This window comes from Leopardus geoffroyi, chromosome B1 (assembly GCF_018350155.1).
Source record: "Leopardus geoffroyi isolate Oge1 chromosome B1, O.geoffroyi_Oge1_pat1.0, whole genome shotgun sequence".
Classification (NCBI taxonomy): Eukaryota; Metazoa; Chordata; class Mammalia; order Carnivora; family Felidae; genus Leopardus; species Leopardus geoffroyi.
This window is the reverse complement of record NC_059327.1, coordinates 142,211,585-142,235,348: the sequence shown is the minus strand read 5'-3', so window position 1 is coordinate 142,235,348 and position 23,764 is coordinate 142,211,585. Positions and strand designations below refer to the sequence as shown.

The 23,764-nt window shown below is 35.7% G+C and overlaps 1 protein-coding gene across 5 annotated transcripts in view; it reads right to left on the bottom strand.

Moving 5' to 3' along the window:
• The window catches only part of CNOT6L (CCR4-NOT transcription complex subunit 6 like), a 121,359-nt gene that overhangs the window by 68,112 nt on the left and 29,483 nt on the right, over window positions 1–23,764 (bottom strand). For all 5 annotated transcript variants that reach the window (XM_045473654.1, XM_045473652.1, XM_045473650.1 and 2 more), the window contains exons 2-4: window positions 7,903–8,024; window positions 4,458–4,644; window positions 3,146–3,231 (exon numbers count right to left, since the gene is read on the bottom strand). In XM_045473654.1, the coding sequence (XP_045329610.1) occupies window positions 3,146–3,231; window positions 4,458–4,644; window positions 7,903–8,014 (385 nt within the window). In that variant the 5' untranslated portion in view covers window positions 8,015–8,024. The remainder of the gene's footprint in view (window positions 1–3,145; window positions 3,232–4,457; window positions 4,645–7,902; window positions 8,025–23,764) is intronic.

Below are 23,764 nucleotides of genomic sequence, written 5' to 3'. Positions count from 1 at the left end.
GGCTCTGGGTTTCTTTTCTTTTTTTATTCTCAAGTTAGTTAACATACAATGTAGTCTTGACTTCAGGAGTAGGATTTAGTGATTCATCACTTACATATAACACTCAGTGCTCATCCGGACAAGTCCCCTCCTTAATGCTCATCACCTGTTTACCCCACCCCCATCAACCCTCACTTGGTTCTCTGCATTTAATTTTTTTTTTTTTTTGTTTCTTTACTTTTGAGAGAGACAGAGTGCGAGTGGAGGAGGGGCAGACAGAGAAGGAGACACAGAATCTGAAGCAGGTTCCAGGCCCTGAGCTGTCAGCACAGAGCTGGACGTGGGGCTCGAACACACAAACCAGGAGATCATGACCTGAGCCGAAATCAGATGCTCAACCGACTGAGTCACCCAGGTGGCCTTGTTCTCTGCATTTAAGAGCCTCTTATGGTTTGCCTCCCTCTGTTTTTATCTTATTTTTCCTTCTCTTCCCCTATGATCATCTGTTAAGTTTGTCAAATCCCAGATATGAGTGAAATCAAGTGGTATCTGTCTTTCTTTGACTGACTTATTTCTATTTTCCTTAGCATAATAAACGTCCTTGGCTTTTCTGTATTGGATCACCTGAAGAGAAAGTGGTACTCTACCAGAATAATAGATTTTCAAAGAGAAAAGGAATGCAGATAGGTATTTACCTTAGAACAAACTGAAGTTTAATAAAAAGAAACGTATTCATAGGAATGAACAAAGCTAAGTGATAGTTCACAAGGCAGAGCTGGTACCCAATTTGAAGGACTAGAGGTCTAAGAAGAGACTTTAACAAATGCGAATCAGTAAACAAAAGGACACTAGGATCAAAGGCCAGCCAAAAACAGTAGTTTGGAAGACTAAGATTTAACTAGTAAAATGGATGAAGGACAAAGGGGATAACAGATATTCAGAATGATTCATTCAGTTGATGCTTAGTATAAATTTTATGGGAATAGGTCTCTACATGAGATAATATGGAATGGGGTATGAAACAGTAAGATAGGGAATATTTGCATTTTCGGGAACATCACATTGTACAAAGGGTAAATCCACTGAGTTCAACAGTAAATTATTCATTTGTCACTGATGTGCTCTCCCTCAATATTAGCAGGAGGAGAATGGCTGTTTTGGGTTTTTTTTTTGTTTGTTTTAGTTTTTTTTAATGTTTGTTTATTTTTGAGAGAGCATGGGGGGGGGGGGGGGGGGAGAACGGAACGGAACCAAAAGGAAAGGAAAGGAAAGGAAAGAAGGAAGAATCCGAAGCAGGCTCCAGGCTCTGAGCTATCAACACAGAACCTGATGCAGGGCTCGAACCCATGAACCATGAGATCAATGACCTGAGCCAAAGTCAGACATTTAACCGACTGAGCCACCAGGTGCCCCAAAAATGGCTGTTCTAATTGATGTTAAGAGAAGCAATGGTTATTCTTAGAGACAAAAAAATTACTACGGTCAGTACAAAAGTGTGAATTTCATACTTCATGAGTCTAATAAGATTATAAAAAATGACAGTCATTCTGTAATTTTTTTTTTTTTTTATTTTTTAAAAATTTTTTTTTTTCAACGTTTATTTATTTTTGGGACAGAGAGAGACACAGCATGAATGGGGGAAGGGCAGAGAGAGAGGGAGACACAGAATTGGAAACAGGCTCCAGGCTCTGAGCCATCAGCCCAGAGCCCGACGCGGGGCTCGAACTCACGGACCGCGAGATCGTGACCTGGCTGAAGTCGGACGCTTAACCGACTGCGCCACCCAGGCGCCCCTCTGTAATTTTTTTTAAATGTTTATTTGAGAGAGAGAGAGACCAAGAGAGCACACAAGCACAAATGGGAGAGGAACAAAAAGAGAGGGAGAGACAGGATCCCAAGCAGGCTCCATGCTGTTAATCTTAAACCATGAGATCATGTCCTCAGCCGAAATCAAGAGTTGGATGCTTAACCAACTAGCCACCCAAGTGCCCTCATAATATTTTTTAATAGAGAAGAACAGACCTGCACTCATTCCAATTCTAGCTGGATGGCTATTTCAAGTCTAACATATAAGAATAAGATTCAGCATACAGAGATTAAGGTGAAATGTCCCAACAGTTAAATATGAAATGCCTTGGGGTTAATCTTCAAGAAAATATTTTAGATATAAGTATTCCCTGGTTCTTCATATAGGATAAAAAATATCAAAAAAAAAGCCCTACAGAGAGAGTAAAAACACAAGACATACCATTCATATAATTATCTAATTTACAAAAGATTAACTATACAAGGAAATCTAATACTATTTCTGTCATGTCAACCAATAATATCAGGATTCTTTCAATTCATATTCAAGCTTCTTTCTTAATACTCCATTATATGACATAAGCAAATGCAAACAAAACATGTTCTCAGAGATTCAAATTGTCTTTGAAGGAAAATAAAATAAGGAAGTGTTTGCTTTATAAGGCTTTGATTAATGTCCATTCCTCATGAGCACAGAGTAAAATATTTAACCAATATAGTACATCTGTATTTAGTCCTCTAAAATCAAAATAAACCCTTCCTCCTATGCTATGCCATAAGAGATTATTATAACAAATTTCAGTATTAATATGAATTGAGAATGACTTTCATCCCAAACTACCTGAGATGAGATTATCAAAGGAACATCTATCTTGGATTGATACACTTTATTCAGAACAATCATTCTCATTAGGTATAGTTCATCTTTACTGTTGTTTTCTCTCTTATAACAAACAATATGTCACTGCAATTTTATCTACTCTATCAAAACCTGATATGGAATATTCTGCCTGGGGTTTACCCTATTAAGTCATTCTTTTATAGGTGGGGTGGCAGGCGGAACTACAGTGTCAATTTAAAATACCTCCTCTAAGAAATGTAAGAATTTTACAGAAAATTAAATATAAAATATATTTAAAATTTTTCCCCATAGAAATTTGTTAAAATGATGGCAGTATGATGAAATGCTGAAGCTCAATTTGATACTGAAGAACCACTTTACTTTCAAGAGAAAGTATAATTACATTCTCAAAATTATGCGAAAACCTTACCTATATTGTAACCAAAATTGTCTTTAAAAGGCTCACAACACCTCAATACTCAGTGAGTGTTAACGCTGTCATCTTCTAACATCACTCACCTTTCAAACCTAGAGTTTGTAGCTGGAAGAGCCGACCAAGTTCATAAGGCAAAACCCGTAACAGATTGTTATTTAAAAGCAATTCCCTGTTCAAAAAAAAAGAAAGAAAGAAAAGAAAAAAGTTTAATATATCAAACTTTATTAATAGCTACAATTACTTTCTTAGCCTTCCCTAACATACCACGAGTTATATTTACTTGCAAGACACATTCAATCCAAAAAATGTACAAAATGTGTAACTACCACAACTGTTAACAATGTTTCTATAATTTATTCATTCTCCAGCACAGATTACTAAAGCTGCAAGAACTACATATCATTCGCAGGCTAACTCCATTCCCTTTTCTCTCTCACTCAAATGCCTACCCAAATCAAACTGACAGATATTCTTTGTATCCAAAGACAACCAGTATCCTTGAATCCAGTATACTCCACAGAAAAATGTAACAACCAATCACCTTTATCAATTCTTATAACTGATTACACTGTAATCACATTAAGATACTATGATGAACAATCACTGACATAGGACATAACCACAGAAAATAAAGCATAATACAGATAATAGGATAATATAGGTAAGATCCAAGCTTATAATTTTGAAATTTTGGCCAGATTACAGAAAAAATAAACAGCCATATTATTAGATGACTAAAAAGTATTTTAAGAAAATAAGGAATAAGATTCTAAAACAATATAAATGTTTAATTTTAAACACATGACAGCAATTTTAAATATCACTACTTAGCCGGAAAAAAAAATTACCACTTAGCAAACAAACACAGAAAAGCAATACCTGCCTACACTGAAAACATTTATACAAGGTCTTAAGGGACCTACAAAATTTTTTCCTATGAAGAAATTCTTAAAGAACCCTAAAGGACAAGAAATAAATCCATTTACTATCAAGTTCTAAGGTTTCCTTAAGGACTTGTGACATTTAAGTATACTTCACCTTATAAAACAGGTATGTTCCCAGAAGCTTACTTACAAGATCAGAGTATTTTCTCAATTATTTATGATTATCTTATCACATGCTTGAGCCTAAAGCGAGACCTAATATTTTAATCCCAACCCACCTCAAGGCTGTTAAAAGAAATTGGTAAGACAAGCACACTTCTACTTAGAAAGCTTCAAATTGAAAGAAAGGAAATGTTCAACGGATGCCACCTCAAGCCCTGTTTAGACAATTTTTATCATTTGATTCAAATGCATACCAAAATCTACTGTAAGAGGAGTAATATCTCATAATTTTTTTATTTGGTAAATTTAGAATTCTATAAAGTGAGTCATATCAGTAATATTTCCTTACCTGAGAGACACCATGTTTCCTAGTTCTGCTGGTAAACTTCTGAGTTTATTGGATGACAGATCCAGGTAAACCAGATTATGAAGCTTGGCAATATCAGGTGGAATGCGACTAAGGTAATTGTCATTTAGGTGCAGTGCTGTCAAGTGTGTCAATGACCAAAGTGACGTACTTAAGCTCCGCACTCTACCTAAAAGGCAAAATATTGGAGCATTAAATTCTAGGCCCAGGATAAAGACTAACCTCCAAGGACTACAAAGTGGTAGAAGAGACTGCAATATACAGATACTACATCTTTGAGGTTAGTTTTCTATTAATGCCATTTGACTGCTTCCAAACCTACCTGTTCTTTAATTTCATGTCACTTCTGCCTAACAACCATTATTTCTCATGAACTCCCCATGTATTAAATGAGATGTGGCATAATAAGGAGACCCCTGGAGTCAGGGTGATGGTGAGTTCTCAAGGAAAACATCAGGCTGACTTAAGCTTTTGTGACAGAACAGTCTTGAATTTTATTTTAAGGCACAGTCCTAACGAAAGTATTTCTTACATACTCCACAAAAAATAATAGTGCAAGGTTTGTCCATATTTTGAGCCTGGATTCTTCTACAAACTTTATTTTTTTTAATTTTTTTTTTCAACGTTTATTTATTTTTGGGACAGAGAGAGACAGAGCATGAACGGGGGAGGGGCAGAGAGAGAGGGAGACACAGAATCGGAAACAGGCTCCAGGCTCTGAGCCATCAGCCCAGAGCCTGACGCGGGGCTCGAACTCACGGACCGCGAGATCGTGACCTGGCTGAAGTCGGACGCTTAACCGACTGCGCCACCCAGGCGCCCCATACAAACTTTAAATTACCAAGAGTAATTACGATGATTTAGAACCAACATCAGATTGACCATTAGGAAAACCATTTTACCCATAAAAGAGATATTGTTCCCAGCTTTCGATGCTACAATCAACAACTCTGGTTTAAGATTTTGCATTAAGTGCAACATACTCAAGTGAAATGGTCACACATTAAGCTTTATCAGTCAGTCAGCATCTGACAGCTATTGTAGCACATGGACTAGAAAAGATTCAGGAAACCTATCTCAGAATCCTGATTTTTACCGCTTACTAGCTATATAGATCTGGGCAAATCACCTAACCGCAGCTGCTGTAAAGTGGGATGCTATCTTAATAATTTATATGAAGATCATTTTATAAACTTTACACAAGTAAAATAGAATTTAATTACGTATCACATTCGAAACAACAGATCTTGATTAAAAGAGCAGTGGAAGGTGTATAGAGGCCACAAAATGTCAAATGGTCAATGTTACTTTTCACATAGCTATCAAGCGGTCAACTCAAGCTCAGATCTGTCCAGGGTTCTGTCACAGGTTCCTTCATGCCATCTATTATCAGGCTCAGGTGCCAGCTAGGATTTTGTATTTTAATAGGAAAGAAAGTGTTCAAGTGAAGAGAGGCTGTGGTAAAAGAAACTTATTTAAGTCTTACCTGGGATTTAATCAGGTGGTTCTCAACCAGGGGCAATTTTGATTTTATTCCCCAAGGGACTTTGGGACTCTGGAGACATTCTTCATTGTCAAAACCAGAGGAGTGCTACTGGCATCTAGTGGGTAGAGGCCGGGAATACTGCTAAACACTATGCTGTATAACTGAAACTAATGTATCGATGTGTGTTAACTATACTTCAGCTTAAAAAATTATAATTTATGTAAATTACAGTCCCTAAGATGTCCACTGATATGTATTACAGCGACCTTTTATCCCATGTGTGTTTTAATGGAATTATTTACAAAATGGTAATATCTCATGTTAATATTTATATGTATTTAAACTTAATATATACTTAATATATTAACATGTTAATATTAACTTATATTTAAACATATATGTGGCTAACTATCATATGAAGGACCCAAACTGCTGGAGAACTATCTTCATTATCAAAATTCCAATATCATGAGGCGCCTAGGTGGCTCAGTCAGTTAAGCATCCGACTTCAGCTCAGGTCATAATATCACAGTTTGTGAGTTCAAGCCCCATGTGGGAATTTGTACTGACAGCTCTCTCTCTGCCTCTCCCCCACTCACACTGTCTCTCTCAAAAATAAACATTAAAAAAATTCAAAATTCCAATTATCATGTATACAATGAAGTTAAAATTAATGTCCTTTAAAAAAAAAAAAAAGAGGAGTGCTACTGGCATCTAGTGGGTAAAGACCAGGAATGCTGCTAAATCACCTACAGTGCACACAACAGCCCCCAACCACAAAGAACTGTCTGGCCCTAAGTGTTAGCAGTGCCTAACTGAGAAACCCTGGGTTAGCCCAATAGGATCTGCTGATATTCACTCTTCTGATTACCAACATTTACCCACCAGATTACATTTAAGCTAAATATACGGGTAATTCTTGCTATTAACACTATAATGTGGGTTTAATGCTTCCCAATGAAAGCCTGGGGGGGGGGGGGGGAGACACAGGGGTATCACATTCTACATTATCTGTATTATACCAATTAATAAACAAAAAACAGTAATTATATTCTATTTTTAATAAACTTTTAACTTTATAATAATTCTAGATTTATAGAAAAGCTACCAAGATAATATAGAGTTCCTGTATACCTCTCATCCAGTTCCCCTAATGTTAGTTTCTTATATTATCATGATACATTTGTCAAAACCAGGAAACTAATATTAGTACATTACTTTTGTACATTATTGGTACATTACTAATGTACAGATTTTATACTGGATTTCACCAGTTTTTCCATCTTTTTGTTATAAGATCCAATTCAAGATACCATTTTGCATTTAGTCATCAGGTCTCCCTAGTCTCTTTATGGTCTGTGACAGTTTCTCAGTCTTTCCTTGTTTTTTATGACCTTGACACTTTTGAGGATTACTAGGTTAGGTATTTTGCAGTTTGAGTTTTTCAGCTTGAGTTTGTCTGATTTTTTTCTCACTAGTACACTAGGACTGTAAGTTTTTAGGAATCATATTCTATCTGAACAAATCCTAAACATGAAAGGTCATGTAATATAGTTATTTTTTGGAATCAACAGCTTCTAAGCTTCCTACTATGCCAACACTACGATGATAGGAAAATGGCAAAGATTTCAATTTCCAAAAATAATTACTCTGCAATAGCCAAAATTAAATCTATTATATCAAAGAACCTGGTTACTCAGAAACTAAACTCCCAATGTCCTCAATTTCAGAAGCCAACTCTGGCTCAAGGTATTATTTCAAAAGAAAGAACAGGAAAAAGATATTTAGTCACAGGTAAATTAAACACCAGTACTCAGAATCTTTTATTTTCTCAATTAGTTCATCTAATTACAAATATACAACACAGGAATAAATACAATACTCAATTCTTGCTCATTATTGCTATTATATCCTGGATTAAACGCTTCAGATTCCACTCACCCGAGATTTCTAATTCTGCCCAGTGAGATTTTTTCCCATTGGCTACCTCCTCTGCTGACATGATGGTATAAATTCTGCGAGGATCTGGAGGATCATATTTTTCCTTTGGCATCCCTATTAGTCTGTTTAAAAAAAAAAAAAAAAAGGATAATCAACAATTACCACAGTCTCACAGAAAAAAAGAAAAATGGGATGTAAATTTTCTTTTCCTTTCCCCTTGCCAGGCTAAGTCATTTCATACTAGAAATTCTCACTAGAAGAAAACATGTCTGCAGTATGTTAGGCTCTTGCAGGAACTCAGTAACAGATGCATATGGGAAAATGCGAATAAGCAAAGACATTGCATTTCACATTGAACTTTGTAGTTGCTTCCCGAACTTCCACCCGTTCTTGCTTTAGCAGTCTTGCTTTCCCAAACAGACAGACCCTACACCAGTTTTCTGAATGGATTTTGACTAGTCTAACAATATCAAAGTAATCCTGTCCTCCTTGCCTCGGTGATATTCAAATATCTTGTATTTAAGACAATCAGCACATGACATTCCTCTTGTCACAGAGATTAGCTCAGATGTATCTAATAACCATGAAGCTTAAGACGCATTCTATTCAGGCTTCTCTATCCTGCTAATCATAGAAGAATATAGCCCAGATTGCTACTGGCAACCATCCAACGATTATAAGGGAAACCAGCCACAGAAGTCAGAGTCTAGAAAATAAACAAAGCCAGAGTCCTCACCAAATCATACCTGTAGGACTCCCAAACACTGGGCTTTTTGCATACACAAACCAATATATATTACTTATTGTTTAAACTAGTTTAGCTTGTGTTTTTCATCACTTGCAGTCAAAAGCATCACACAGAATGATATCTTAGTATGAGCCTGTCTTGGTTTAACCTGTTGTTCTTAGGCAGCATCATTCCTTTTCACTCTCAGAAGTGTCCATGCCACCGAATTGAAACTAGTATTATTATATACTCTTCTTCATGTAACTGCCAAAATAATCACTGACTGATCACGAATGGTAAAAAAACTAGATATAAAAATCCTCAAGTGTGCAATGTATGAAGCATATGACAAATGGCACTGAAAGCAAACATTCAAGGAGTCCAACACAAGAATTACTGCTTGGTAACTGGCAGAAAATAAAATCCAGTTTAGATATAGCAATAATAGCAAATGACAAAGCCCTGAACCTAATTAAAATCCTACATGCTATCTGTAAGTTGCCTTGTTATTAGTGTATTGGTTCTCTTTGTTCATATTTCATACACATACACACACACACACACCCCAAAACCAAGTGTCTCGATCTGAGAGTGTTTCCAACTAAAGTTTAGAATTTATAATTCAATGTAATTTACTTTCACATGGTCTGAAATTTGTTATATACAGAGAATAAAGAAAAATTAGTGGTATTCTATGTTTCAAAAAAATCAGAGCTAGTTTATAAGAACAATCAAAATTTCCTACACCATAATCTACTCGTATTTCTGAAGGTAAAATAGTCACTTTCCTCTTTTAAAAGGGGTAAAGAGAAAGTTTTCCAGATTTATTAATCTGTTTAACAGTAGTCTGCTTCCAAGTTTCCAGGTTAAGCCCTTCCTTCTGCTTTAATCTTATCATACAAGTTGGTTCATACTGACCCTTTTATTTCCCATACATATCCCCAGGATCTTCATACAGCACAAAGAATATGATAATTTTCCATGGGAAAAAAACTTGATTTATACCACATTCGGCCTATGTAAAATACTTCAAAAAATAAAATTTTTAGATAACAAGATTTTCAGAATTTCTACCGTGCATGAGGAATGTGTACCTCTGTGAGTACTTCTGCATACTAATATGAAAATCTGCAAAAACACAAGATTAAGGAAAGCCAAAACACACAAACAACATGCTACAAAATCCATGAACTACATTGCAGACGGGTAAAAAATAAAGACTGCAAAATATGCAAAACAAATGTTTCAAAATTCTAATTCGTTTTCATAAAACATAGAGGTCAACTTAATGTGGTTTTTAATAATGGCTCTCACTGGATGGTATGTTCCTTAAGGGGACTATCAGTCATTTCCGTGTGGAGGCATATCATTTTTATATTGCTATATAGTTCCTTCCACATAGTAGGCCCTTAATATGTATTTGTGGAATGAATATATGCTTTGTAATACTAAAATCTGCCACCTTCCTCCTGCTTTTTCCATCTCACAGCCAATTTTCAGTCAATGCTTTTCTAAAAATTATTCCCAGGAAATGCTAATTAATCGACATGTTCAATTTCCCTAAATATTTTTAAAAATCTATATAGGTCAATAATTGCCATCTCTTCTGGCCCTCTAATTCTAATCTTGAAATCAGCTACTATATAAAATGATTTTTTTTAATTTTTCACAAGTTTCCATCTTCCTAAATCCACTAAAATTTATAAAATCTGTTCCTGCAAAACAAATCCATGAAACGTTTACCAGTGTTTACATGTAAAACCAAAGTAATATTAATACTGCCATATTAGGGGTCAGAGATCTCTTCCAGATTTGATTAGGAAGCCAATGAAAATACAAGCACTTAATTAAAAATGAATATAGATTTCAATAGTCTGATTAAAGGGGTAACATTTTACTTTTGGGTTGATTAACGAGCAACTTGGTAGAGTCTTCAGTTCTGGTGATCACTACTGTCTCAAACACCAGGTTTTCAAAATTGCTACTAAAGACTTAGAGAATTCAAATTTGGGAAATTGGTAATATTAAAGCCTCTTATTCAGCTTTATTTTTTTCCCTCTCAGTTCCTCATCACCAACTTTCCACATTGGAGACAAACCTCAAAAACCTATTTCAAAATAAATTAAAATATAAAATACTAATTCAAATGTATTTAACTCTTTAAATGTGACACCGATAGTGTGGTTTCTAACAGTCTCATATACAGGTCATTCCAAGACTTAAATACTGAGTGATGAATACATTTTATCTAAAAAATAGAAATGTTTTATTTTGGAAAGCCTAACAGCTAATTCCTTTCCCTATATTCTTTTTCAAATTGATCAAACAGGAAGCTTTTGAATTGGTTTTTCCATGACTTTCTAATTTTTACAACATCTTACATCAGTTCCCAGAGGATCCTCCCATTACATCAACCTAATTTATACTGGGTATCCTTATCTTGTAACAGAGTACAATAAAAGCCCCTTTGGCAACACAACCTGTCTAACTTTCCAGTCTTCGACCCTATTTCAACACTATAAAAAATACTCCACATAGCTCCCCAAATACTAACTACATAAACTTCTTTAAACCTGCCACCCACTTTCCATCCATCCAATCTTAGCATAGCACCTACATGACCTTCCCAGATCCTAGTGCAAAATTTCTGAGAGTTACCATCAGTCCTGGCCAAAGAACCGAATTATGTCTGACTTCTTAGTTCCTACATGAACTATCCTAAAAGTAAACTAGTTTTAATCTCCACCATTGAAAGCTGATTAATCACTACCACATAGTGAAGATTTTCATTAGTTTCCCTTCTGTTCCACAGGAAAAACCTCACGTAAACTTATAAAATATGAACTTCATAGAAAATGTATTTCAATTTTTTTCAATTACAAGCAATATTATATATAAACTAGAGCTACTTTGACCTAGAAATTTGTATTTTATTTTTTTAATGTTTGTTTATTTTTGAGAGAGAGTGGGAGAGCAGGAGAAGGGCAGAGAGAGAGGGAGACAGAATCCAAAGCAGGCTCCAGGTTTTTAGCTGTCAGCACAGAGCCCAATGCAGGGTTCAAACTAAGGAGCTGTGAGATCATGGCTTTAGCCAAAGTTAGATGCTAAACCGACTGAGCCACCCAGGTGCCCCCTGCCCTAGAAAAATTTTAAATGGAGCTTCCAAAACAAAAAAATGTAACATACCTGTATATCATGTCGTTTCCATGAACAGCATATTACAAAATATTTATGAAATACATCCAAATACACTATTGCTAAAGAATCCCAAATCTCAAATTTTGTATCTGAAGCTAATAAAATAACACAACTGCTCCCTGCTCCCAAACAGAACAAAATCTAATCTGAGCCAAATCAGAGCAAACTTTTAAAGCTAGAACTGGACTTCTGTTAATAGGTGGTCATCTGGAACAACTTAAAAAAAGAGCAGCCTGTATAGTACATATAAAGATGTAAGTTCTTGTGGTATTAAACCAAAGTTTCCCTCTCACATCCTGTCCAAATTTAAGGTCATTTTATCCAAGTTTATAGTACAGCACAATTACTATTACTTAGAACTCAGTCTAAGAAAGAAAGAATGCTACAAGCACCAAAGAATGTTTCATAATGAATCAGAGACTTCTAACTCAACTCTAAAATAAAAATCATTAAACATACATTTATTTCCATACAAATATTAACTGGTCATCTCAACTGTAGTCTGCAAAGTAATCTTTGGCAGAAATACAGATGCTGGCAGGGTTCCCAAAGTTAGAGGAAGACAAAATTAAGCCCACACTAGATATTTCTGCTTAACTTTTAGAGCAAGATGTCTATGATTTATTATATTTTACACATTCTCAGATAAATCTGTATTATATTGACATTTATTCCCAAAGGTTATTCCCAAATAACACATTATTTGTTATTTATTGAATACCTACCTACCTAATATCCATCCTTCCCATCTGGTCTTAAGCATTAACGCCATTTTGCTTTCTGAGAAAATAAATCTAAGTTCAACTTTTTTAATAAAGCAAACTAACCCTTGTGCTGCAGCATTTCTGAAGTTTTTATTTCTTCATCAATATTTAACTATACAGAACTCTTAATCATTATAACTGCCATATAAAATTTATACCTTCCCTGAATGGGCTCACCAGCAGATACTAAAAAAAAAAAAAAAAAAAAAAGTGCCTTAGCAAATCACACTGCATACAGCAGGATCATAGTGATAAAGACTGATGACACTTAAGAGCTTAAAACATACCCTGAGATAATGATTTCATCAGCATTTCCCACTACAGGTCTATACAAGGGCCTCTCTGGTGGCATTTATCTGCAATGACATATTTAGCTAACGTCCATATATGGTAATAATGCAAACATTCAAAAAGAACCCCAAAGTTTGGGACACCTGAGTGGCTCAGTTGGTGGAGCATCCGACTTTTGATCTCAGGGTTGTAAGTTCAAGCCCAACACTGGGTGTGGAGCCTACTCAAAAAGAACCTCAAAGTGTTCACGACTCTCTCTCACTCTAAACTAAACACTAAACAAAACAAAGCAAAACCCATGTTTTATGATGGTAAAGTCATTTTATTTAAAAAAATAATAATAACCTCAGGTTTTTGGAATTTCATGTTTCTGACCAGTTTAACATTTATTCAACAAATACTTACTGTAGACCTGCTACCATCATGTATTACACCAAGCACTAGGACTTCTAAAGTAAACAAGACAACATCCTTGCCTTCACGTAGCTTATACCATTTTCATAGCACTGCTTTAAAATAAAGTTATAGAATATATAGTTTACTTCCAAATAGTGCTATAAAGAATTTGGCACTTCTTGTTACTACCTTCCCCCCCACCACCCCCCTTATCAGGTAGTTGCATTGTGCCCTCTTGTCACTATTCTGAAAGAGTACAACTAAAGGGTAATGAAGCTGACCCTTAAAAAACTGCTTAGGTCTACTTATAAGCAGATCTTTTACACTACGGAAAATGTATTTTCTGTTTCTTACGATTTTCTTAATACCGTTTTCTTTTCTCTAGCTTACTTTATTATAAGAATACAATATATAATACAATATATATAACACGCAAAGTATGTGTTAATCAACGCTTCATGTTATCAGTAAAGCTTCCAGTCAACAGTAGGCCATTATTAGGGTAATATAAAGTCATACATGAATTTTCAAATGCATTGGGGGGATTGGTGTTCCTAACCTCTGAGTTGTTCAAGGGCCAAATGTAATAGGTAATCCACAGAATGGTCAATGACAAGTAGAGAGACTACAGCTCCCAGGACAAGAATGGCAAGTTTTTGTTTTATTGTTTTTTCAAAGAAATACAGGGAAGCATTTACTTTTTTTTTTTTTTTTAAGGTTTATTTTTGAGAGAGAGAGAGAGAAAGCACAAGTGAAGGAGGAGCAGAGAGAAAGAGAGACTCCCAAGCAGGCTCCACACTGTTAGCACGGAATCTGATGCAGGGCTCAAACACATGGGAACTGTGAGATCATGACCTGAGCAGAAGTCGGATGCTTAACCAACTGAGCCATCCAGGTGCCCCAAGTGTTAATATTGGGGAGTGGACCAAAGATAATGAGGCTAAACACTTATAAGTACGTTTAAGGTGATAGCAAATACTCTTCTAACACTGCGACATTATTTATTCTATGATCCTTACTGAGAAACCAAATAATCAGATAACAGTAACAAGAATTCTTTTGGTCTTTAAAAATATTTAGACTCAGGATGCCTGGCTGGCTCAATCAGATGAGCATGCAACTCTTGATCTCAGAGTCATGAGTTCAAGCCCCACATTGGGTGTAGACATTACTAAAAATAATAATAATAAAAATATTTGAATTCAATGTGTCTTCATTCTATTCAGTTTATTCTTCGGGATCTACTTCAAATTCTAAGCCAAACTAGTTATCTACCCAAACAAAATGCATAGGCATACATGGATGAAAATGAGATGTCATAATGGTTACTATACTTCTTTCTAAAGGTAATCCAAAGGTAGCTTTATGTTAATCCACAATGATAACTAAAAGAAGCTTCTAACTCCATAAAGCAGTGAGGGCATAGTCTACTTGTCAGCTAAAGAAAGCACTATGCGGCGGGGGGGGGCGGGGAAGAATCAGAATAGAACTTTTCTGCACATTTAAAATTTTCCCTCATATGTGGAATACCAGAACACAGCAAAAGCAACATAAAACATAAATAATAAAAGGAAAAATGGAGACCTGAGATTATAAATCTACCAATCACTTCAAAATTTCAAAATAATTAGCACATTTCATTTTATTTCATCAGTAACTGATTTGGACAACAAAAGCTTACAATTCTCTTACATTCCAAATTAGGTCTTAGTCTCTAGCTAACAATCACTATGCTTTAATGCCTCTTGTATTTACTTACTGCCTCTCACTTATCTAAATATATCGAACACAATCTAATTATCCTGCAGAAAATGGGAGATAATTAGACCAAAATTTTCACATCAATATTTCCAGGACTATGATTTCTTCCCCTAACCCTTTTTATCCTTTCACTTTTTTGGTGTAGCTTGTGTTTTCTAGTTCCTCTGATATATACATTTTCATGTCTTTCGGTGGATGTCCAATTCTTTCCACCCTTCATGGTTTAAGTCATCTTTTACCTCTTCAAAATATTTCCCCACATAAAAATCAACAAGCTAATTCTCAAATTTATATACAGAAATCTAGAATAGCCAAAATACTTTTGAAAAAAATATATACACTTGGGTGCACCCACTATCTAATATCAAGACTTACTATAAAGATATAGTAATCCAGACAGTTTTGTATGGATGAAAAGGGATAGACACATATAGTTCAAAGGAACAGAACTGAGAAACTAGAAATAGAACCACACAGCCAATAGATTTTCCACAAATGTGTAATAGAGATAGATTTTTAAAAATATGCTGCTAGAACAATTAGACATCCACATGCAAAAATAAATAAATAGGCATTAATCCAACCGTGTACCATAAACAAACTTACAAGGATAGTAAATTTAAGTATAAAACCAAAAACCATAAAACTTTAGAAGAAAACATAAGAGAAAAATTAAGACCTTGGATTAGGCAAATATTTCTAAGATAAAACACAAAGTATGATCCATATAAGAAAAATACTGATAAACTGAATATCATGAAAATTTAAAACTTTTCCTCTTTGAAAGATGAATGATGAGGGGCGCCTGGGTGGCGCAGTCGGTTAAGCGTCCGACTTCAGCCAGGTCACGATCTCGCGGTCCGTGAGTTCGAGCCCCGCGTCAGGCTCTGGGCTGATGGCTCGGAGCCTGGAGCCTGTTTCCGATTCTGTGTCTCCCTCTCTCTCTGCCCCTCCCCCGTTCATGCTCTGTCTCTCTCTGTCCCAAAAATAAACGTTGAAAAAAAAAAAAATTTAAAAAAAAAAAAAAAAAAAAGAAAGATGAATGATGAGAATGCAAGCTGGTGCAGCCACACTAGAAAACAGTATGGAGGTTCCTCAAAAAACTAAAAACAGAACTACCCTACGACCCAGCAATTGCACTACTAGGTATTTATCCAAGGGATACAGGTGTGCTGTTTCAAAGAGACACATGCACCCCAATGTTTATAGCAATACTATCAATAATAGCCAAAGTATGGAAAGAGCCCAAATGTCTATCGATGGAGGAATGGATAAAGAAGATGTGGTATGTGTATGTATGTGTATACACACACACACACACACACACACACACACACACACATACATATAAAATGGAGTATTACTCGGAAATCAAAATGAATGAACTCTTGCCATTTGCAACTACGTGGATGGAACTAGAGGGTATTATGCTAAGTGAAATTAGTCAGAGAAAGACAAATATCACATGACTTCACTCATATGAGGACTTTAAGAGACAAAACAGATGAACATAAGGGAAGGGAAACAAAAATAATATCAAAACAGGGAGGGGGACAAAACAGAAGAGTCTCATAAATATGGAGAACAAACTGAGGGTTACTGGAGGGGTTGTGGGAGGGGGGATGGGCTAAATTGGTAAGGGGCACTAAGGAATCTACTCCTGAAATCATTGTTGCACTATATGCTAATTTGGATGTAGTATTAAAAAATAAAAAATTAAAATTAAAAAAAAGAAAGATGAATGAAAAGACATGCCCAGGATTGAGAATAATTATTTGCAAAACACAAATCTGTAAAAGCACTCCAGTATGTAAAAGGAACTCTCAAAACAAAATCTTAAGAAAAACAACCTAATAAAAAAATTGGCAAAAGATTTCAACAGGCACTTCACCAAAGATACTCAAATATAAAATAAGCACATGAAAAATACTCAACTTGTATGCATTTTGGAAATTCAACCTCAAGTGACAATGAGATATCACCACACACATACAATACTACGGCCAACAAGGATATCACACACACATACCTGTCTTTGTGTTTATGTTTATATACACAAACACATATTTATATATATACACACATATTCATGCATACATACATACACCCGTGCATACCCTCACATTTCGCTAGTGGAAAGCAAAACAGCACTGCCACTGTGAAAGAGTTTGGTTGTTCCTCATCAAGCTAAACATACTTTTATACAACCTTCAATTTCATCTCTAGGTATATACCCAAGCAAAAGAAAAATTCACGTTCACACAAAAAACTATATGTAAATGTTTGCAGCAACTTTATTCATAAGCCCCCCAAACTTGAAAAAAAATCAAATGATCTTCAACTGACAATTACATAAACTGTGGTAGAGTCATACAACGAAATACTACTCAGTTAGAAAAAGGACCAAACTAATGATAAACACAACATAGGTGAATGTCAAATGCATTGGGAGAAATTAAAAATATCATTACAATACTCAAAGTAAGTACAATGTACCTCACCATAATAAAGGCTGTATGACAAGACCACAGCAAATATACTCAATGGTGAAAGCCGAAAGCTTTTTCTCTATGATCAGGAATAAGACAGGATGCCCACTCTTGCCACTTTAATTCAACATAGTACTCGTGGTCATAACCAGAGCAATTAGGCAAGAAAAATAAAAGGTATCCAAACTTTAAAAGAAGTAAAATTCTGTTTGCAGATGACATGACATTACACATAGAAAACCCTGAAGACTCCACCAAAAAACTGTCAAACTAATAAATTCAGGGAAGTTGCAAGACACAAAACACACAAAACTATTTCATTTCTATATACTTTAATAAGTATGAGAAAGAGAAATTAAGAAAACAATCCCATTTACAACTGCATCAAAAAGAATAAAATACCTAGGAATAAATTTAACCAAGGAGATGAAAGATGAGTACAACAAACACTTTATGACATTGATGACACAAAGAAACGGAAAGATAGTCTACACTCATGGTTTGGAAGAATATTGCTAAAATGTCCATACTATCCCAAAGCAATCTACAGATTCAATATAATCGCTATCAAAATTCCAACGGCCACTTTTCCAGAGAAATAAAACAAGTAATTCTAAAATCTGTATGCAACCACAAAAGACCCTGAATGGCCAAGGCAATTTTGAGAAAGAAGGACAAAGCTAGAGGCACCACGATCTTTGACTTTGAACTATATTACAAAGCTTTAGCAGTCAACACAGCATGGTACTGGCATAAAAAGATACGTAAATCAGTGGAACAGACTACAGTCCAGAAATAAACCCACATATATAATCAATTTACAACAAAGGAGCCAAGAATATACAATGGGAAAAGGAGAGCCTCTTCAACAAACTGTGTTGGAAAAAGTGAATAGTCACATGCAAAAAAATGAAACTGGATGTGCATCTTACACTATATACAAAAATCAACTCAAAATGGATTAAGGACTTGAATGTAAGGCTTGAAACCATAAAATTCCTGGAAGCTCCTTGATACAAATCTTAGCAATGATTTTTGGATTTGACACCACAATCAAAGGCAACAAAAAACATGTGGGACTACATCAAACTAAAAACCTTCTGCTCAGTAAAGGAAACCAACAAAATGAAAAGATGTCCTATAGAATGGGAGAAAATATTTGCAAATCATGTACCTGATAAGGGATTAATACCCAACATATATGTAAAGAATCCATACAGCTCAATAGGTAAAACAATTCAGTTAAAAAATGGGTAGGAGATCTGAAGATATTTTTCCAAGAAGCATCAACAGATATATGACAAGGGGCTCAACATCACTAATCATCAGGGAAATGCAAATCAAAACCACAATGGCTCTCATCAAAAAGACAAGGAATAACAAGTGTTAGCAAGGATGCAGAGAAAAGGGAACCCTGTGTACTGCTGGTAGAAATGTAAACTGATGCAGCCACTATAGAAAACAGTATAGACAGACGTTCTTCAAAAATTAAAAATAGAACTACCACATGATCCAGCAATTCCACTTCTGGGTGTGTATCCAAAGAAGCAAAATCACTATCTCAACAAGATATCTGCACCTCCATGTTCACTGTAGCATTATTTATAATAGCCAAAACATGCAAACAACCCATGTATCCATTGGCAGATGAGCGAATGAAGAAAATGTGGTAAAATACACACACACACACACACACACACACACACACACACACACACACACACACTGAAATATTATTTAGCCATAAAAAGGAAAACCTTCTCATTTGCAACAACATGGATGTACTTTAAAGGCATTATGCTAAGTGAAGTAAGTCAGGCAAAGACTGTATGATCTTATAAATGGAATCTAAAAAAACTAAAAATGAACTGTAGACAGAACAGACTGATAGGGAAAATGAATAAAGGGGGTCAGAAGGTATAGCATTCCAGTTAAAAAAATAAGTCTTGGGGATAAGGTACAACATGGTACCTTAGACTTAATATTGTACTATATAGGGGTGTCTGGGTGGCTCAGGTGATTAAGCACCAGGTCATGATCTCACAGCCCATGATCTCAGCCCCATTTCGGGCTCTGTGCTGACTGCTCAGAGCTTGGAGCCTGTTTCGGATTCTGTGTGTCCTTCTCTCTTTGCCCCTCTGTGTGCACGAGCACATACTCTCTCAAAAATAAACATTAAAAAAAAAAAGTTTAAATACTATGCTACATATGTTAACGTTGCTGAGAGAATAGATCTTTAGGGACACCTGGCTGGATCAATCAGTAGAACATGAGACTCTTGAGCTTCTAGAGTCAGGAGTTGTAGCCCCATGTTGGGCATGGAACCTACTTTAAAAAATATATTTTTTTCTTTAAAGATCTAGATCTTTAAAGTTATCATCACAAGAAAAAAACCATCTAAGTATGTGTGGTGATGGATGTTAACCAGACTTATTATGGTAATCATTTCACAATATACACATATATAAAATCATTATGCCATACAACTAAAACTAATATAATGTTAAATGTCAATTGCATCTCAACTCATTCAAGACTATATACTGTATGAATCCATTTATAGGACATTTCAGAATAATCAAAACTAATGGGACACAACACTGGTAAATGGCTGCCAGGGGCTAGGGTGGAAGGAGGGTAGAGTGAAAAAGGAATAAGGGAATTTTTTTCTTATGTACTAGATATATACCTGTTAATTTATAATTACTAAAAATATTGCCATCAGAAATACACTCAGGAAACACAGTAATTTAAGCTTTCTTGTCTCTTGGTAAAACAGAAGTTGGGGGGAAAAACTCCTTTCCCATCCAAAAACCACTAAGAGAGTAAAAAAGGAAAATAAACTAACAGGAATGTAGGATTTCCCTATCCCTAACTTCTCAAGGCATTTATAAATATGTTAGCCTAAAAATAGCATCAATTGACTAGCAAGTAAAATCACACAAATCCATAGCATTTTGCAGACTCTTGGTAACTTAATATCAAAGAGTCACAATAAGTCAACTTTATTATTGACTAATAAATGCCAATTAGAGCTTATGTGACCTGGGCCATTTGAAACGTTAAACCCCTCCCTCCCTCCCTCCTCCCCCTGTCTCAAACACGCACAAGAGAGAGGGATTATAAGCAGTTCAGGGTTGCTAAAAATTATCATGCTAAGTATGGAGATATGGTGTTGTATATAGGAGGGCAGAGGAAAGACCATGGAAAGTTCAAAATTCTGTTTTGCTTTCCTGACTCCTTCCTATAGATCATTTTCCTAATATAAATCTGTTAGCCATAAGACAGTCTAATAATAAACATGATACTACCAGTCTTGGTTGCCTCCTTCTTTCATTCCTCTTTACTTTCTTCTGCTCAGTAGCATTTCTTCTAGTCACACTTCCAAATGGGCCCATGTATTCTACAGAGTCTGATAATATAAGGCATTATAAATGCCTTAACAGCTCTGTACTTATAGGAAATACAAAAATATTTTCACTTCCTGCGATCAAAAAGAATGAAATCTTGCCATTTGCAACAATGTGGATGGAATTAGAATGTATTATGCTAAGCGAAATAAATCAGAAAAAGACAAGTCAGATTGACACAGGGGAAGGGAAGGAAAAATAAGATGAAAACAGAGAGGCAAACCATAAGAGACTCTTAAATACAGACAACAAACTGAGGGTTGCTGAGGGGGGGGGAGGTGTTGGGGGGATGGACTAAATGGGTGATGGGCATTAAGGAGGGCAGGGCACTTGCTGGGATGATCACTGGGTGTTATATGTAAGTGATGAATCACTAAATTCTACTCCTGAAACCATTATTACACTATATGTTAACTAACTTGGATTTAAATAATTTTTAAAAAATAAATAAAAATATTGTCACTTCCCAGCATAAAAGCAAACTATACCACAGCACTGACTGCCATCACATTTAACCCAAGCTTTCCAGCAACCACAGTTATAATTACTAGTGAACAGATCCAATTAGCATAAGATCCAATTCTAAAATGTGTACTCATAGTCTTCTTTGAAATTAAGAGAACCCACTTAAACTATCTGTAAGTAGAGGATTCTTTAGAGTCGGCAACTAGCCTAGCTTCTAGCTCTAAAATAAATCCCTTCTAGGGGCGCGTGGGTGCCTCAGTTGGTTAAGCATCCAACTATTGGTTTCGGCTCAGGTCGTAATCTAATGGTTTATGAGAGCGAGCCCTGTGTAGGACTATGCGCTCACAGTGCAGACCCTGCTTGGGTCGTGCTCTGTCTCTCTCTCTCTCTCTGCCCCTTCCCTGCTTGCGTGCTCTGTCTCTCTCAAAACAAATACATTCTTTTAAGTTTAAAATAAATCCCTTCTATCAGATTTTGAAAAACATATGTGAAATGCAAATATGAGATACATGAAATACATGTAAGTAGAAATCTAGACTTAAGATTATTCCATCTAAAAGAATGATTTTATACCTAAGAAAGCAACAAACTCCAAAATTTATGCTTCTGAGAGTTCATTTAAAATTCCTACTCAGTGATACTTGGCTATAGTTTTAGAAATGTTTATTAGGCCATCCCAAATTTCTATTCAAATATTTCAGAATTAACACATTTTTACTGAAAAACACTATAGTTGCATTGACACATAAATCACTACATTAAAAGCATAAAATGTCTAAATTAATACTTATTCAGTGAAAGACACTAATTTTTATACATGGATACATTAAATATAGCAAGCAAAAGAGCTATACCAATTCAGTTCCATAAAATTAACATAGACAAATGAATTACCTTAAGGGGAAAAAATACTGTAAAATTCAGTTTCCTCATGATTCTCTTTGAAGGGGGGGAAATTAGAGTGCAAGAAATATACCAAATAATAAGGCCCTACGTCTCAGGGGACAGTTCTGAAACGAATAAATGAGAAAGCACTCTCTAGTGATGGTTAGGAAGTGATGCCAGTCATTCCAGAATGGTGACAAAAATATGTACAATAGTAACTAAAAAGCTATATATTCTTTACAATGTTAGTAAAATCAACCTTAACCATAATTTTTTAATACTTATTTTTGAGACAGAGAAAGAGAGAGAAAAAATATGAGTGGGGGAAGGACAGAGAGAGAGAGACAGATAATCCCAAGCAGGCTCTGTCAGTGCAGAGCCCGACGACAGGGGAGCTCACAAATCTTGAGATCATGACCCGAGCTGAAATCAAGAGTCGGACGCTTAACTGACTAAGCCACATAAGGTGCCCCAACTCTAACCAAATTATTGTATATCCTTGCTTTAAAGAATAATCCAGTGAAGAAATGGGCAAAAGACATGAATAGACACTTCTCCAAAGAAGACATTCCGATGGCTAACAGACACATGGAAAAAATGCTCAATATCATTCATCATCAAGGAAATACAAATTGAAACTACAATGAGATACCACCTCACACCAGTCAGAATGGCTAAAATAAACAACTCAGGCAACAGATGTTGGTGAGGATTCAGAGAAACAGGATCTCTTTTGCACTATTGTTGGGAATGCAAATTGGTGCAGCCATTCTGGGAAACAGTATGCAGGTTCCTCAAAAAATTAAAAATAGGGGCGCCTGGGTGGCTCAGTCGGTTTAGCAACCAACTTTGGCTCAGGTCATGATCTCACAGTTTGTGAGGTGGAGCCCCATGTCAGACTCTGTGCTGACAGCTCAGACCCTGGAGCCTGCTTTGGATTCTGTGTCTCCCTCTCTCTCTGCCCCTCCCCCACTCATGCTCTGTCTCAGAAACAAACATTAAAAAAAAATTTTTTAAATAGAACTACCCTATGACCCAGCAATTGCACTACTAGATATTTATCCAAGGGGTACAGGTATGTTGTTTCAAAGGGACACATACACCCCAATGTTTATAATGGTGCTACCGACAATAGCCAAAGTATGGAAAGAGCCCAAATGTCCATCAACGGATGAACGGATAAAGATGTGGTTGTATACATATGTATGTGTGTACATGTACTACACACACACACACACACACACACACACACACACATATACACACAATGGAATATTACTCAGCAATCAAAAAGAATGAAATCTTACCATTTGCAACTATGTGAATAGAACTAGAGGGTATTATGCTAAGTGAAATTAGCCAGCCAGAGAAAGACAAATATCGTATGTCTTCACACATATGAGGAATTTAAGATACAAAACAGATGACCATAAGAAAGGGAAGCAAAAATAATATATAAACAGGTGGGGGACAAAA